At 45.2% G+C, this 19,083-nt stretch overlaps 1 protein-coding gene across 2 annotated transcripts in view; it reads right to left on the bottom strand.

The window, feature by feature from the left end:
• TMEM132C (transmembrane protein 132C) overlaps window positions 1-19,083 on the bottom strand; it is a 293,597-nt gene that overhangs the window by 66,000 nt on the left and 208,514 nt on the right. For both annotated transcript variants that reach the window (XM_059713429.1, XM_019486684.2), the window contains one exon: window positions 9,058-9,241. In XM_059713429.1, coding sequence (XP_059569412.1) covers window positions 9,058-9,241 — 184 coding nt within the window. The remainder of the gene's footprint in view (window positions 1-9,057; window positions 9,242-19,083) is intronic.

Here is a 19,083-nt window from a genome sequence, read left to right as displayed (position 1 = left end):
CTGCATTCCCGGCTGCATTTGAAATGCACAGTTCTCAAGGAGCTAGCCTGCTCCCAGTTCATCTGGTAGGCATTCAAAGCCTTTCCGTCGACTCTAGTGAAATTATGGGAGTGTCAATCCAAGTAAATTCCAACCCTGTTTAAACCAGTGCAATCCCACTGACTTCCCCGAAGTTACATGGGGGTGAGGGATGTGTCTCTTTACCATCCCGTTGGCAGCACTCTAGCGGGTTGTTCACATCACGGGTTGATGAACGTGTTACCATCCCAGCCTAAAAGACTGGCTGCAGCAGGACGATCATTACTGTGCAGGTCCCATGTTCAAACTTCGCAATCAACCCAATGAGGGAAGGCAACAGTGAAGAGATTTGCCCCTTTGTGTTTAATCTTGCTCGTTCCCAGTTGCAAAACCACCCAGGTGATTTTTACTTTATATTACACTGACTCTATTTCCTGAATGCCAAACTGTGTATTTTGCAGCCTTTGCTGTTCCGCTCACGGAGAACACATTTGCTCTGTTGAAAGGTTCAACATGCTGCATACTTATTGGTTCATTTGTGTAAAGCAAATTAGGAAAGGGATTTCAGGCTGTGTATGCCAGAAAGGTCCTCAGAGGCTCCCACGTTGCCGTGTGACTCCTGCATCACTACTCGCTCTTAGGGGAATGGGAAGCAGATGTCCATGTGTATTGCTGTGACCACAGAGACCCATGGTGGCAGAGAGATGGATGACAGCCTAGGCCGTGGGGCTCCTCCAGTGTGACAGCTCCATCCACTGAGCCTCTATCGTACAGGGTATTTAGGTGCCTAAGTCCTTTGCATTGCAATGCGAATTATTCATGGAAATAAATAATGGGGGTGCAAAGAGTTTGTAAGTATTTACTAACTCTGCATTTCAAATCTCTGTCCTCGCACAAGCAGAACAAACTTTAGCATACATTGGCAATCCCTCATTTTGAGGATGATCTTTACCACAGCTCTTCGATGGGTCTTGTGGTGATGTAAAAGTCCAATCCTTGAGCCACAGATCCATCCACAGAAGCTGCGGGTCTATCCACAGGGGAAAGTAGGATGCCTACACCTTTCCTCTCTTTTTCCACCCTCTGCACTCTTTTCCGTGCTTTGAAGAAGAGGCTTTTACCTTGAAACAGGCTGCTATTTGGTTGAGGCAGCGGTACCTTGGAGTCGGCCAGCAGCCAGCTCCTCCCAGATCTTCATGCCAGCATCTGTTTTCTCGAGGTATGCAAACAAAGCTATGTGTGAACTAAATATTTCTCACCGAAACAATGTGGGACAGGGAACAGACTTGCAGTAAGTGTGGAGAGTATGGAGTGAAGTTGAGTAATGCTGAACTGAAAGGACATCAGTTATGCCTTACTGCTACCCAGCGGCTCCTATGCATGAGATGCCATCTCCAATGACATAAGAGCACATTTCCCTGAGCATGGTCTACCCAGGATGCTTTTATAAAAAGAGACAGATGCAGCGTACAGTGTCACTATCAAGGCCTGCCCAAAGCAGCAGAAATAAATTACAAAAAAGAGAAAACTGTAGTAATTCTGTAGTAATTCCCATCAACCTCCCATGCCAGGGAAAGTCTCGTAAGCTCACTGCAACTTCAATAATATCTCTGTTCTACCAGGGGCAATAACCAAGGACTCGATGATCTGTTGAGGTCCCTTCTGACCCTAGCATCTATGAATCTATGGACTGCACTTCAGGCAGGTGAAGTACAGGGAGATGAACGCTTTGGGCTCCTACAGATGTGCAGGGAGCTGGCACCGACATGCTGGAAATCCAGCACGATGGGGGGAACATGGATTTTAACACACTCCAGCAGACTCTAGCGTCACGTGCATCAGCGGCCCTGCGCTGAAAAATGGTGGCGGAGCACTTTGAACTAAAGCTCATTGAATCAAAGGGCCCTGCCACCATATTTCAGCATGGGGGATGTAGATATATGTGATTCTCAGGCACTTTTAATTGGCGCGGCTGACTATTTAAAGCGCCTCCCCTGTGCACATGTAAAAATGCCCTCTTAGCTCAAAGCCCCTCTGTGCCACTTTGCAGGAGCCCAGCAAGTTTTGCATTGGCCTTTTGCACCCATCTATTCTCCAGGAAAGAAGTTTATTCTCCCACTGAAATCCTCTTCTGGTTTTAGTTGGATATCACGTGGTCAGCAGATGCATGGTTCTGCTTACTGGTCCTGCCACAAATGTAATGCTTTCTTGGAGAAACACCATTAAAAACAACTGTTTATCAATTAGAGCATAAAATAAGTCTCTTGCAGAAGTTTCTATCATTTGGCCTGTTCTTGAACTGCACAGGCCCAGGGGGGCTTGTTCATGCACCCGCATGCACATATTACAAACATTAATGAGCTTTTTCTTTTCTTTTTTTTTTTTTTTTAATTTAGACAATTGGCAAAATCAATACAGCTGGTTATGTTTGCTCCTGACAGGATACAAATTTGAAAGGCTGCAGAAAGTAAGCTAAGCAACTGGGTACACCTTAATTGGCAAGCTCTAAGGTTATCTGTGATTAATTGAAGAGGTTTTCCAAAGCAGCTTAGCAGATAATTAATCAAGCTCCTGTGAAGGCACTTTTCTAATTGATCCTGGAACAAGTAACATGAAATCTGAACTGCTTCAGCTAAATACTACTCTTCTTAGACAGGAGTCCTCTGTCAGAGTTCAGGCGTTGGAAGGATTGGCCTTTTTAGGAAACTGAGGCACAGTTGCTGTTTTGCAAGGGGAGCATCTTTCTCTTTTCTCATCTTTCTCTCACATAGCCCTCTTGGTTGATGCATTTAAATTGGAGCTTGATTGCTCAACAATACCTATACTTACCATGTATAGGGTCAGTTTTTGTCTTACACTTTGTATGCAGATCCTCCTAAACATCAGAGGCACTACAAATGAAAACACGCCTGTTCAGAGTGGACCGATACAAAAAGTGACAAGATACCGTCCAAGCATCGTATTCACCATTCGGGGAGAACAAGGATGACAAACATTTGGACAGGGTATGTATTTTCTATGCATCACAATCTGGTGGGTATTTATTTAGTTAACACGTTGGCAGATGAGGATAAAAACGGTAGAAATGGTTGGAAATACAGTCATTTCTCTGGTCAATAGGCACCTAACGGGACCCAGCCTTGCTTCAATGGGACCGGTGAACATCTCTACTGCCACAGCAATCCACTCGGCCCACAATGAAACCATCACAATCCATGGATCATATACGTGTCTATCCTAGTATACCTCATCCAATGCACCAAATGCCCTCGCGGCAACTACATGGGTAAAACCAGACAAAAACTATGCACCAGAATGAATAATGATCACTGCAAAAAGATAAAAGAGAGAAACACTAGAAGACAGGTAGGAGAACATTTTTCAGAGACAAAAAATCACTCGGCTGACCTCACCGTTTTTGTGCTCAAAGGAAATCTACCCAACTCCTTTGCAAGAGGAGCATGGGAACAGAAATCCATCAGCGTATTGGACGCTAAGTAGGAGGGACTTAAAGTAGACAATGCCCTGATAGGTGCTATCACTCTTGACAGGTGGTAACAACTTTCTTGAACAAACATCTCTCCTGCCTGTTGGCTACCCCACATTTCCTCTTATATCCCATTTTCATTTACATATGGGCTTTTGCACATGTTTTTATTTCTTCTGCTATTTAGCTCTGTCCTTTCTGCTCCTCTCCCAGAGGTCAGAGGAAGGGTACTCCAAAGTTTGCCTGTATCTATCCAAACTATGTAGTTGGTCCAACAAAAGATAGCACCCACAAGAATTCTTGCCCCTCACAATAACCTCTCTCTTGTAGGATATCTTTTTTTTATATTAATAAAAAGGAAAAAAAAAAACGTTTGAAAATAGTAGCTTTTGCTGGTTTCTAAATACCAACTTTTTATGCCTTTGGTTTCACACTGAAAGACCAAGTACCTTTTAAGCAAATGGAAAAGAAAAGAGAAAAAAACAGCAGTCCTCAGATTTTTTTTTTTCCAAATTAAAAAAATCCGACAAGATTTACCGCTCAGTACCGAGAGATGCGCTTCTGTCTCAGCACTTCTTTGCCTAGGGAAATTGGTGGAGATAATCCAGACTCAGATCTGTATAACTATGAGCAGGGTTTCAGATGGGGGAGCATCTGTCAAGAATCGGTGGGTGAGCTTGATCAAATCATCTCGCCGCTCTGTGCCTCACCTTCCTCATCTGTAAAATGGGAGTTCTGATACCAACCTCTGTTTTAAAGCACTTGAGAACCATGGGTGAGAAGCACTGTAATGGGCTCCTTCGGGACTGTCTTTTATTCTTCCCTAAACTGAAAAAAAAGCAAGACAAGGGCCAGATTCTGTTCCACCAAAATGGACTTAAGTGCTTGCATGCAATTCAATTCGATCCCGCTCAAGTCCACAACATCCATTGATGCATCTACTTTTGTCACGTGCCCTTAAGACCGAGTCACAAAAAAGGTTTGACAAGGAGGAGGACCCACCCACCGTTTGCATTACTTACTTTCAAGGATTCACGCAGGGGTGGAACAGCATTGCACTTAGGCGCCTAAATTCACTTATGCGCCCAACAGGTGGAATTCAATCTGGCCTAAAAGAATCGGGTTAAAATTGGGATGTGAGGTACCAGGGCTTCTGCAGCTTGTCAGGAATGGCTCTCACCCCCTCCCCCCCCCTTCTCCCCATCCACAACAGTATAACCCTGTGGTAAATTATGGTAACAGCTGAAGGTAATCCCAGCTCATTCGTTTTCTCTTTTAATAACTTCAAGGACATGGTGTCCTTCAGAATGGCCCAGAGCTATTAATTAACTCCCTAACTCAAGATTCGGCATTTATGTCATACTGTACATCGCACTGCTTTGCTACTTTGTTAGACACTGGTACCGCGGGGACAAATTCATTTTGGTGACATCCAGCTCAGTAGTTTTTCTGTTCCATTTCTCATTTCCATAACCAGCTTCACAGTGTTGCTATTTACTGTTTGTCTGCACTATTTGGGTCAGGTAGCCAGGCCTACAGTGTCTAAGTACTACAGCTAGTTTCCCTGTTGACTGTTCAGTGAAATCAAATTGATTTTTCCGCAGCTGTATCCAACCACCTGCTCCACCGATCCCTGCTCTACACGGCGAGGTTGATATTCTAGGTTCATTTCTTCCTGACAACGTCAATTCTTTAATCTCTTCTGTTCCAATATAGTGTAGCTGCAAATGCACTAATCCTTACAAAGCCGACTGCTTTTTCTTCATTTCCTTACCTCTCTCCTATTTCTAAGGCAGTCAGAAAGAAGGTAATAAAAAAATGTGTGATCTTTCCCGCTTTATAAGTTTTCAGATATGAACGGCTCACATGAGAGACGCTCCACTTTTACAGTGGGCTTTTTCAATACGACACTTTTTGGGTTATAATTATATCAAGACAAAGTTTGTTGTTTCCTATTATACCAAGGAAAAGTTTGTTGCTGGAATTTATTTGTCCTTCCTCCTTCCCAGAAGCCTCTGTTTCTGAGGTTGTCATCATCCTAGTCCATCAAAATCAGCTCCATAGAGCTCAAGCACAAATCTTGCCGGGCATCCCTTCTTAGCACATGGATATATTTCACATTATCTCACTCCTAGTAGGTATTAGAGAGGTTAACTATTTGCATTGCTTTTATACCTGGTAGTAGGTAGGGCAGGTTGACTTATTAGGATTTTTATATATGTGCTTACATATACTCCGAGAGCCACTCGAAGTGTCTCATGTATCAGCGTCCCCATGCTTAACAATGTCAGCGGGGGCACTTTAACTAAAGCTCATTAGGCAAACTTTAAAGTGCCCCAACCACCATTTTCAAGCATGGGGACACTGATACATGAGACGCTGGAGCACGGGAATTACCATGCTCCAGCAGATTTGATTCATCGAGTCTGCTTGTGTATACGCCCCCTTACAGACTAACAAGTTCAAAGGCATGACTTTTTGTAGGCAACAACCTACTTTGTTGGATGCTATTGAAGGAGAAACCATAGTTTTTTTCATGCAAGTATTACTTGTGGCACCTCTGCTTCAGATATTGCATGAATACAAACCCTGTCCTCGTCATCTCAATACACAACAGGAGAAGAGAAAACAGAGGGCTGATGTGATGTGTCCAAAACCAGCAGGGCCAGAGCCCAGGGGCCCTAAGTCCTGGTCTGGCACAGGAACCACAGGATGTCAGCTCGCTCACTGCTTTTGCAATGGCCAAGTCTTCTCCTTATAATAAAGAAGTAGATATCTCTGCTTTTCAGAGAAGCACGTTTGCCACATGGGAATACTTTGTATTTAAAGCATTCTAGACTAATATTCATATTTGATCCTCCGAGCTAGTTAAGAGACATACCTGCTGTAAAACATCAGGGACTAATTTTTATGCAATACGACCATTTGCTTAATAGTCTATAGCCATGAGAAGCCGTGAGGTTTAGCTTCCCAGTGGACCAAGCGTCATGCTCCTTTTCAGTGCCTCTTTGCTTCTGAACAAGAGCATTTCCAGGTAATCAGCTCAGCTGGAGATTAATGTTAAAAATGGGGACAGCATCCTCGTTGGATCTGCAGTGTTAGCTAATACAAAACTGTGAACCTTCCCTTTAGCCACTAATATCCCACTAGCAAAGCCAATTTTGTACTGACATCTCATTCAACTGGATTCTATTAGTACAAAGTATTATGGCAACTGCCAAGTTTTCTCACAAGGTATGGCAAGGAAACAAACCTGCAGACAGAGAAAAGCTCTGCAAAGAGGGCTTGAAGATATAATTTTGTTCTTTGAAACATTTGCATAAATTGTACTGCTAAATGGAGCCAGTGAGCATCCAGGATGGCATCCACCATTTTCTGGTGCACTCCAACAGCTCTTCACTTGGGGCTCTGTCCCCTAAAGAGACCAACATGAAGACCACGTTTCTAACTGATCAGTGAACATCAATCTGTACCATGCACAGAAGTGAGAATGCATTGTGACTTATAAAGCTTGCAAGCCTAGACAGTACTCTGGGTATGGTAGACAAAGGAGACATCAATGAATTCTTAAATTCTGTCTGAAGACAGACACACATAGCACCCCTATTGGAAGCCACTGTCTGCATCTCTGTAAGGCCAAAATCTGAACCTGAAGATACTGTCTTAAGCATGTTCTTAAATCTAACAGAACAGAGACCAGAAATTGTATTGACTTATTCAACTCTACAGGTCATAGAAGGCATCCTATCTCTCTCAGACCAGTACAGCCCTCCAGTGACTTCAATAGACTTTGGAGCAGGCTCTAAATGCATAAATCTCCAATTAGAGGGGGACTATGTAGGGGGAGCTGTATACCGAAGTTGAGTACTTCCATATTGATCTCAGAAAAAAATCCTTCCACATTCAGGATAGTAAAAACAGAGTTAAGGAAAACCATATAACAACAAGGAAAAGTCAGGATGCCATGAACCACAACCATGACTAGAAGAGATTGGGTTAAAAAACTGTGATTGAGGCATCTAACTGCCTTTCTAAGTGCACAAACCCAACATTTAGGCATGAGTGACATCCACAAAACTCATCCCATAGGCCCCTAACATCCCTAAGGGCCTTCGAGTAGGTCTGCACTGCACAGTGCAAAGCTAGGCCAAATTCTCTGGCCAGCTCTGAATGAGGTAGCTTGGGGACTGGAAGTGTAGCCATGCTAGCATAGTGCTTCACTTAGCCTAATTTACCCTGTTACTCAGCAGAGCAAATTAGCCTGGAAAGAATACAGTATCAATGCGGTGAGATTGCTTCTGATACCTGAGCTAACTTGGCTATGGCTAGCTGCGGCATCTCTGTCTAGTTCTGCAATATGTAGTGTAGACACCATTTTGACCTCAATTCCTCCCTCTTCCTGACTTCTGGCCTTCCTGCACCCCCACGTCCCGTCCTTGCTGCCCTGAAGTGGAAACAACCAAGACTGAGAGTCAAGCCTTGGTTTTGGAAGTGCACATAGGCAGCACAATGTGAACAGCTGCTGTGCAGCCTATATATGTTGTTACAGGTGGGGAAGATGACTTGGGCAGGTTGACAGTAACCTGAAGGTGGACCCTAAATATCAGTGTGGATATACTCTACCCATAAGGCTTATAATCTCACTGGACAGCATGGCATGTAATAGTGGACTACAATGGTCTAGTTCCTCCTCTTCAAACTCTAGCCCAAAGGATGTTTCAGTACTGAGATCTAAATTATTCCTCTCATTTTGGCCACAAATCCCTGGGGCTGCTTTCATTATTGTCTTCTGGGGCTGGGGGGACATCATCAGGAGTCAGGGCACGTGCCCGCCCTCCTCCCCACCCAAGGAAACTGTTTTTCTGAAAATATCTGATATTCAATTTATTCAGACCAGGTTTTTCCCCCTATTGTTCTCAAACCTGGAGGCCAAAGGGCTTTTTCTTTCCTTTAAAGACACTCCCCTAAGTGACACTCCTCGTTTGACCCAGTACTCCCTCCTGCCATGGCGGGGGGTTGGACTTGATGATCTGCTCAGGTCCTTTCTGACCCTACCAACTATGAAACTAAAGACACTTCCACTCTATTCTTCCCCTAAACCTCATGTTCTTTATGTTAGTCGGGTGGCAGACAGGTAATTGGTGCTGGATTTATCCATGGAAGGACTGGCTGGTCCCCAAGTGATGCTCAGGACCTTGCCAGACCAAGCCCTTTAGCTTGAACTTAATGAGAACATTAAAAAAGGGAAAGGCAGGTGAAATTAAAAAGGGAAAGGCCTGGAGGGAACCCCAATTATCCTTAAAGGAGAAGAACTCTGGGTTTTAAGGAGAAAGGGCTGGGTGTTTAAGGGGACAGCATCCCTTTTATTTGTGCATTTGCGTGTTTATAACCCAGTCTGAACTGCACAGGTTGCACCCACCATGAAATGTGGATGTGATTTGGGCAAGTGGTCCTAGGCATGGAAAAAAGGCGGTTGCCCCTTTTCAGCTCTGTCTGCAAGGTTGCTTTCCGCCTTCGCAAAGCTCTGCCCGAGGGTGCAGCACCAGGCTTACCATGGCCAGTGGAACGATTCCTACCAGGTCCTTCTGGCAGATGAAGATTTCGGACAGGGCGACGTCTGTCATTCCCTTCCGCGGGTATTCCACCTGCCAGGTGATCGGCTGGGTTCCCGAGAGGCTGCTGAAACTGGCTATCTCAAAGTTCATCTGCACGACCTCGTTGAACAAACTGTTACTTCTGGAAAAGGGAGAGAAGGAAAAGGAAGAGATGTGATAGTCACCGAGGAGGGCAGCTGAAGCGCATCACATAACCAGCTGGAAAATGCAGTTATTTATATGCAGATCTAGAACAAAGCCTTTCCCAATCCACGACTACTTCAGAGCATACAAACAAGGATGACTCAAAATGGGCTGACGCTGCTTCCCACTGCGGTTCAGACTGCTGAGATGCCAGCTCCTTACGCTGCCTCAATCCCGGAGGAGGGCATAGGACGCAAGCAAATCTATTAACTCAATCACATAGTTTCCTGATTTGTTTCACAAGTTTCACTAGCTCATCACAACGACCCCTTTCAGAAATTAAGGCTCAATTCAATGCAACGGATGCAGATACAACCGTCTGAAACGGGTGCCACGCTGAACCCCAACTCTATTGTCTAGCTAAGGGTGAATGATCATTATAGCTCCACGAACCATTCACAATGAAAGCCTATTTAATTAAAATCCATGGATACAGCATGGAGGCTATTTAAGACAAGGAGGGGGAAAAAAACCCCCAACATGTTTAAATAGCAAGGTTCAAAAGGTTATTTAAGCCTTAGAGGGACTTTCTAGAAAATGAAAAGGCAGCCTTGGTGAAATCAAATGGAAAGACACACAAACTGTACATATGCAGGGTAAAATGTAATATGGAAATCAGTGAAGAACAGACCGCCAGAGACATAACCCCCAACCTGAAAGAAAGTCTCGCCGTGCATGAGAAGCAAAGACGATGCAAAGTGGCTCTCAGATGACTGGAGAGTTAAGAGAGCAGTTTCGGAGGATAAGGACACTGCAGAGAAGTGAACCAATTTCTTTGCATCATTAACCGTATACTAATTCTTACAGCACTTCCTATAAGCTTTTCCATCATAATGGTAAAACCTGATAATATAGCATATATTACTCCATAATAATCCCATTTCCCCTTATGGCTCCATAGCAAAGAAACACACGCCCCTGTACTCAACGAACACCTCAACCTTGCTCCCCGCTCCAATCTTTGGAGGACTTTGCCTCCATGACACCTTGAATCCTACCCGCTTCATTTTGTACCATAATGTCCCATTTCTGAGGGTCAGCAAAAGTCCAGGAACAATTAATCATGTGCCCAGCTTTTAGACTTCCCCAACTGTTACCTTTCCCTCGCAACTCTTGAGGAGTAACTACCATGGTTTATTCTTTTAAGCTGTTTTCTGTGCCGTAGCTTGCATGAATATCTTTAGAGGAAAACCTTTTCCATCATAATTATTGGTTCAATGATGGATTTTTCCTTTGGAAGGCTTACTCGGAAAAGTCTGAATACCAGGAAATATTTAAAAGTCTTTTGCTTGCACTATTCTGCCTGTCTCAAAAAGCGACACACTAACGCTTGTGTAATGATAGCACACTTTCTTTCATGCATTTAAACACTGATTTGGTGTGCTAATGGGATAGATGTATTGGCTTAATAATTGCTCTCTCAAGATCGGCCCTTTCCCATTTGAACAGCTCATACTAAATAAATCTTATTGCTTGTAAATATAAGGCATTTGTGATAGCTGTGCTTTACATATTTCTGGAATATCCACAATGAATACGTATTGGATTGAACTTTGCAATTTATGTCAAGGCACGATTATATCCAGAGACACCTATATCATCTGAGCTACGGTGAAGACACCATTATGCCGTAGATTAATAGTACCTGGAAAAGCTATTATTTTTACCATTCTTATATCTGATGCTAAGAAACCAACAGCGTACAATGTTTTTACTTATGACTGTCTGGCTCAGTGCTTTCAGGTATTTTAAATATAGAATAAATTCCAGCATAACATCGGACCTGCTCGGAGTGATAGTATATGATGGGAAAGCTTCCCTGATGGAGAGGCTGAACACTTTCCTAAACAGCCTGTGAGCAGATGTAAAACGTGCTGTATTATAACAGCAACAAAGGCCCAGCCATCCCAATGATGTGACTAGGGATTTCAAAGTGGAAATGAGCTCTGGTTCAATTCCAGCCAGAGATCTGCTTCATGAAACACTGTCCCATACAGCTGCTGTCCAGACACTTATGGTTGCCAGCTTCTGTGCCCAGCCTTTCCTGATTGCAGCACCATGCACAGCCCCGGTATTGGAAACAGCTGGAGTAATGTTGGAGTAATGGTCCACCCAAGCGAACACCACCTTTAAAACAAACCTGTCAGACCCATGTCGACCACTTCCCCCATAATGATCAAATTCTCAAATTTCCCACTATCTTGGTATGGTATAATGGCCTTACTGGACTTGGCTGGGCTGATCCACAGGAAGCTTTTCTGAACCTCTCCTACCATGCATGTCATGCCATCACTGGTTTCCTCTCCCCTCTTTCATGGAGCGGGGATTGAGAGATGATGATCAACAGCTGGGAAAGCAGCCGCTTGAAAAAAAAAATGCCCTCAGAGATGTGTAATGGCTGAGAAAAAACACCTTCTTCTTGAAGCACGTTTAATGTTCAGGGCTTGTTCAGTGACTGAAACAGCAATTCCTTAATATCTAACACTTAGAACTGCTCAGCAGCTGGAACAGCAAGTAATTATCAAACTTTTTAAAAGTACACAGCACGTAGCGATTGCAAATGAAGCTTCGTGCAGCAGGAGCTTCCGAGGAAGTGCTCGGGGGTCGGAGGATGAGCCTGATTTGATCGGAGCGAGCACTCCCCTGGCCCAGTTCACTCCATGGATTGATTTGGATTTATAAATCTGTTCGTCATTTAGGGCAGGATCGCCGAGCGGCCGACACGCCTGCACGAGGGGCTAAGAACTCCCTTTGCTCTGCTTTGAAGGCCACCCGCCGAGCTTTGGTCCAGCGCGTAGAGGAGTTTGTGGGGTGAGCTAAGAAACTGGTTGTGCTTTTACTGAAACAGATACTAGTTGCTGGCCAGAGCAGCTGAGACTGCACGTTGGAGAGGGGATTAATAATTTATTATTGGTATAAACTAGCAGCATATAACAACCTCCAGAGAGCAGGGAGGAACTGTGCCTCGCGGCATGTGTGCGTTTCTGAGAACCAGGGTCCCAGGAGAAGGTTTGGGTTTTTTTGGGGGGGGGGTGCAAAACTCAGGGAGAAACTCTGCCATATAACTCGACATGCTATTAACGGCATGGACAAAATGCATGTTTTTGTGCCTCTCCTAATGCATGTTTAATTAGGATTCCTGGGTCTCAAATACTCTTTGGCCCATCACTGAGCATTCATTAAAAATCATTTATTGATCACCCAAGTGTACAGGGTTTGAGTCATTACTCCCTGGTAGGAGCTTTTCAAATGTAGATAAATAAAAGCAGTCTTGCACTGTCTGTTTAGTTCTCACGGACAGAACAAATCCTCTACAGGATGGGGGGTTTGGGCTGTGTGATCCTGACCCAGAAGCAACCCCACTCTCGGTGGGGTCCAGAGCCTGACTGGTATCACTGAGGATGGGAGTCCACAGCAGGCACACTTTTACTACCAAAGGTCAAGCAGTAGCTAAAAAAATACAAAGGGCATTTTGCTTTACTAGCACGGACTGGCCAGGGCTGAACTGACCCCGCCAGTCAGATCAGTGGTCCTCAACCTTTTTTAGACTCGAGGTATCCCTCATTGGATGTGAGGGACTTGTGGCACCCTGGTTGGGAATACTGGTTTAGATTTACCGGAGTGACCCTTGAAGAGAAATGTCAAAAAAAGCACTGATTCAAAAATAGCTATCTTTAACGCAAACATATTTCACCGAAACCAAAGGATATTTTCACCTCCCGAAAATCTAATTTAATAATCGTTTTGCTCTCCCATTCTATCTGCCTTGACAGAGACACCTAAAGGCAAGAGCAGTCCTTGCTAAATGGTGTAAAAATCCTAAGGAATGTATCCTACAGAAACCAAGGACCTTCAACCCTTTGAGGGCTGAAGGAGCATCTTACTGATAGCATCTTATTCTGCACACAATTTCATTTCATTTCATGAGCTAAAGTTATGTTACTACCTGGTAGGGAGATTGAGTTCACTAGGAGCAATAATCCATACTCCAACCTCAAAATGATCCCTGCCCTTTCTTCTGAAGGCCTCCCCCTCTCTCATGCCTCCTCCTCTGGAGGCGCTCACAATGGTGGTTTTGTGATTTTCCTCTTCCAGTCCTCCTTTCCCATCTCACTCCTTCTCCTCCCTTGAATAGCATTGCATCCAACTTTCCTTTCCTCCTCTGCACATTTTTGTCATCGAATGTCCACCCAAACCATCCTTATCGGTCTTTCTCCCTGTTTTCTCTCCTGATGCTCACGCTCTCTCTTGCAGTCTCCCACATTGAAGCCATTTTTGTCTATCTTCATCCATTTCTTGCATGAAATAATTGGCAAACTACAAGATTATTCTTCCTTCACCATTGTCTGGTCTTCCATGCACCCATCCATACACCCTTCTCTTTGCATTCCTCCGCTGGTTTCCTCTTCTTTTATCTTATTAATAGGGTCTTACCAAATTCACAGCAGAAGTGGGCTGTGTGGCAGCTCCTTTAATCTTGCAGGTTCTCCTGTGCACCCACTCCTGCTGATGGGCAGAGGGGCCCCACTGCTCGCTCCTGATCAGCATAGAGGGGAAAACCGTGGTTTCAAATATGGTCCTGTTTTTGCCTCGTGGCCAGTCAGCAGCAAGCAGCAGTGCCACAGGAAATCCTCAGCCAATCAGCAATGGGGGGCAGGGCATGGGGAACCTGTACTCCCCCCATAAACACGCATAAAACTACCCCATTGCCTTCCTTCATCCTCTCATATTTCATGACGCCTACAATAAACCTTGACAAAAGTTCCTTTGCTGGTGCACCAATACCACCTTCCAGTCGGATTAGTAATATGCCACTGTTTCTCTGGTTCTGGGTTCATGGAGTCATAGAAAATCAGAGTTGGAAAGGACCTCAGGAGGTCACATCTAGTCCAACGCCCTGCTCAAAGCAGGACCACCCCCAACTAGATCATCCCAGCCAAGGTTTTGTCTAGCCAGGTCTTAAAAACCTCCAAGGACGGAGCTTCCACCACCTCTCTGGGTAACCCATTCCAGTGTTTTACTACCTTCCTAGTGAGAAAGTTCTTCCTAATATCTAACCTAACTTCTCTTGCTGCAACTTGAAACTGTTGCTCCTTGCTCTGTCATCTGCCACCGCTGAGAACAGTCCAGCTCCATCTTCTTTGCTGTTCCTTAATAGCAGTCCAGCTCTGCCCTTCGGGGAGTTGAAGGCTGCTATTAAATCCCCCCTCAGTCTTCTCTTCTCTAGACTAAATAAACCCAGTTCCCTCAGCCTTTTTCATCAGTCTCATGCCTCAGCCCCCTCACCATTTTTGTTGCCCTCCACTGGACTCTCTCTAATTTGTCCACATCCTCTCTGTAGTGGAGAACCCAAAAATGAACACAGTACTCAAGTTGTGCTGAATCAAGGGGAATAATCACTTCCCTTGCCCTACTGGCGACACACCTACCAATGCAGCCCAGGATGCCATTAGCCTTCTTGGCAACAAGGGCACACTGCTGGCTCATATGCAGCTTATTGTCCACTGTAACCCCCAGGTCCTTTTCTGCAGAGCTGCTGCCCAGCCAGTCAGTCCCCAGCCTGTACCAGTGCATGGGATTGCTTCGTTCAAAGTGCAGGACTTTGCACTTGTCCTTGTTGAACCTCATGATCGGTTCCTTTTGGCCCAATCTTCCAATTTGTCTAGGTCACTCTGAATCCTAGCTGCAGCCAGCCCAAGGAGCCCAGCCTGCTTGCAGTAGGGATTGCAGCCTCCCGGCCGCCTGCTGGGAGCAGCCTGGGCTCCGTGGCTGGCAGCAGCTGCCTAGAGCCCAGGCTGGTGGTGATATGCCAAGCAAAATGGCCTTGAGTGCCATGCTCGGCATGCGTGCCAGGGGTTGCTGACCCCTGCACTACGCTAATATAAAAAGACACCAATAACAGTGACTAGGCAACAAAAACGTGTGGATACCTAGAACAGCCCTGTCTTTTGTTCCTGAAAACAATGGTTGGAAAGCCAAAGAAATCCTCTGAAAGAGCCTCAACAAGAGCAGACGAAAACAGAGAGGAAAAGGTTTAGAAACACAGAAGCTATCACGCTCCATTTACATGTCCCAGGTGGCATTGTTTTTTGTTTTCATCACAAAAGACAGAGAGCCGGGGCCATGCCTTAGGATACACCTTTGGAAGAGAAAAACTGTGCAGCAAAGGGAAATCTTCCCTGTTGTTGAAGTGAACGCCAGAGAGAGCTCTGTAAGAGGTTGGTGGCTGGTGCTAACATGCGCCGTGTACATTTTTCCATGAAAGTCTCCAAACACATATAGTTCTGGCCATAAAACAGAAAAGGAAAACTGAGGAGCAGTAGCCTTTGGGTCAGATCCCCAGCTGATGTAAATCACAATAGCTTCCCTGAAGCTGATGAGTGCTACACTAGTTAACACCAGCTGATGATCCACTTTGGTGTGCATATCTTTCAAGGTTAGGCCTCTTTACTTGAAGTCGGGCTGAGTTTCCTCTGTGCCATTTGCCCCTGTTTCTTAATTGTATCCATCCCTGCCTCTTTAGCTCGTTGCTATTAATCACGAGGCATTTTACTCTACTGCAATCGATGCTCTTTGTGCTGGCTTCGGCAGGTGCGGCGGAGGAGGGAAGACACCGAATTTTCCCTTTCTGTAACTTAACCAGGTCAAATTTACGACATGCTTCAAATGTACCAAACTCCAATAAATGAGAAGGTGTTTGACAAAGGTAAAGAAATATTCAGAACATTTCAAACACCGATCTGGTTGAAAAGCGTTAAGGGAAAAGTCACAAAATGCTAGCCCTCTTCTCCAGAGAAATTGAAAAATGTCATTGAAATTTTGAATTTTAACTACTATCCACCTACCCACCTCACAAGGGATCTAAGAAGGCAGACTAATAAAACTAAGTAGCAGCTAATAAACACTCATGATTCATATCAAAGTGCACTATAATTGGGAAGACACAAGCATGCTTTGTAACTTCACCTAGCTCGTCCATAATAATACCTGAAGCATTTAGAGAGGACCAGTGTTATGGCAGCTAAACCTGAAGTCTCTCCAAACTGTCTACGTTCAGGGACTAGAAAAGTTATGAGTCTGATGCCCCCAAACCATGACATTAGGCTGTATACATATCATGAACATGTTTAAATCTTGAATATATATTGCATTCTTTTAATCTGCATTCTCCTTTTTGGGCTCTGGTGTTTTTCTAGGTTTTATCTGTGATGAAAAGTATAATTTTTTAAAAAATTAAGGCAGAGATTCTTATGTAATCACATGACTCCAGGAGCTGGGACTTCAAGTATCACATGATTTACTGCAACTAACACTTTACTCACTGGCATGACACTGACTTGAAGCACATCCCCCATAGGATGGACTGGAGGGTGAAAATCCAGCCCTAAGCAAAGCAAATGAGAAGGGCGGCTCCTTGCTAATTTAGATAACAAATACCTCATATTGATCCAACCAGTCCAGCTTTAATGGTGGTTTAATAAACTGGCACACTGAATGCATTTTCCCCCCCGACATGAAGTATACTTTAGGTTAAAACAACTAAGTGCAATTAGCTCTAAACAGGACACTAGTCTTTCCCCTTGAAGGCAAGAGATGAGCTATTGAAAGGCTAAATTCTGTTCTCAGTTATTCTGAAGGCAGAACAACTCTGCTGAAGACAACAGAACTACTCCATCTTTACCCTGTGAGAACACAGGAGACATCAGCCATTCATTATTACGCATTTTCCAGCCAGTTAAATGTAGATAATGTAGGAAAGATGTATTGTCTTATACAAGTGCCTGCTTTTCTTGACCATAGCTGATAACTGAGTTATATATACCGGATCCTGCTGGATCTACCATCCAGAACAATCATAATAATTCACAGAAAACTGTGAATTTTAGCAGTGGAAATGTGATCCGAATCGGGCCAAGTCAGTCAGGCAGCAAAGTTTTCAAGGGTAATGGCATACTGAGGACAGATGTCCACTGGTACATACCAGCTCTCTTCTGTAGAAGATAGGTCATAGTCAGTTCTGGCTACCTTTGACCTTGTCACCTGGCCTAGGGACAGACATCACACATAAACTGATTTAAGTGATAAGAAACTGGTTTATGTGTGTAACAGAACATAAATTCAGAGCACATAAACCAGTTTCAAAATGGCTGAAACTAATTTAAGATAAACCTGGCTGAACAGTGGCGACATGTAGGGGGTACATGGCGGTGCACGTGCACCCCCTGAGAGAGCCAGTGCACCCCTTGATGGTTCGTGCTCATCACTTAGGTGATGGGCCGGGGGTGGGGGGAAAGTGGGAGTGCCGGCACCCCCCCGCAAGCTGATCACTGCAATTGCTGCAGCCGCTTCTGGGCATGGCTGCGGCTGCTTCTGGGAGCGGTTGCAACGATCAGCTGGAGCTTGCTCCTAGAAGTGGCCGCAGCCACTCTCAGAAGTGGCTGCAGTGATTGCAGCAATCAGCCAGTGTGGGATTGCCCACAGGGGACCCCTCCCAGTCAGCGGGACTGGTCATAGGCAGGGGCATGTCCCCCCCCCCCCCCCCCAACTAAGGTGGTACCAGTCGCCCATGTGGCTGAATGTAGTATCAGACTTAACTGATTTGTGTCAAACCGGGTTATGCAATGTCTGTCCCAGACCCCTTCTTGGCTTACGTTAAACCAGAGTCCCCCATCATCCCAGATGCTTTGCAGCCCTGGGTTGGGCTGGGCTCTGTGCTCCAGAGAACAGGGCTGCTCACCCCCTCTGCTCCCTAGCCAAAGCTCCAGTGGAGACTGCAGGCACAGCAGGGTCTCCCTGGCTTCCCCCTGCCCTTCTCCCCCTTGCTGCCTGCTGCTCAAGAAGGGATCCCCCCTCTCTCCCTCCCAACTCCCACAGCATGGACCCCAGCCCCATGGACCCTAGCCATGTGGTGTGTGGTGTGCTAGCTAATACTGAGAGGTATCTCTGCATGTGTCTCCAATTTCATTGGGACAGGACAAAGGCAGACAAGACAGTGTCTGCTTAGGGCTTTTTGGAGCTAATCAAAAGGTCAGCTGGTAATGTCTCTCTGTTCCTTCCTTGGAAAAAGCTGTTTAAGAACAGGTTGAACTAATGAGTTTGTTTTGTTGATGAGCTGATGAACACTGTGTTATCAGCCCCCGGCTGGCTCCCTCACCTGTCAGGTTTCCAGACAGTATGAAGAAGCAGGGAGAAGGAGATTGAAAATCTCCGTATCATCAACAGATGCATGCACTGCACAGCCCCGCTTTGCTTTAGAGTGCTAGCCAGGGGCTGGGGGCCAGCAACACCCCCACTTCCTGAGCAGCGAGTGGGGAAAAGCCTGGGATGGTGCAGACAGGGTGTGGGTTTGAACCCCTCCCTAATCAGAGCATCCTGCCAGGGCCTGACCACACCCCATCTCAGCTCAGCATTGTGGAAGGGAATGGAGGGCTGCTCTAGCAGCCCGTCCGCCCCCCCATCCTCCCCAGCTTCTAGCCTGATCCCTGCCCAAAAGATTGAATCAATTCAGATTCAGGCTTTTTTAATGGCTATCCCTAGCCCTGAAAGCAAAAGGCTACATAAAGCACCACCAGCCACCTGAGCTACCCAGTTCTCTTTCAGATGACTAGACCAGTTTAATATCTATTTCTTTCAGCAGTTACTTAATAAAGGATGCAAGGAAGGTAATCCTTATGCAAAGCTCTGGAGCCTACACAGTAATTAAGGGAGAATGCCAGCTACTAGAGGCAAGATGCGGGGTTGAACATCCTATTTTGCAATATTAGGCTTGCCCTTTAGCAT

The sequence above is a fragment of the Alligator mississippiensis genome, chromosome 10, assembly GCF_030867095.1.
Source record: "Alligator mississippiensis isolate rAllMis1 chromosome 10, rAllMis1, whole genome shotgun sequence".
NCBI lineage: Eukaryota > Metazoa > Chordata > Crocodylia > Alligatoridae > Alligator > Alligator mississippiensis.
This window is presented reverse-complemented; position numbering and strand designations above follow the sequence as displayed.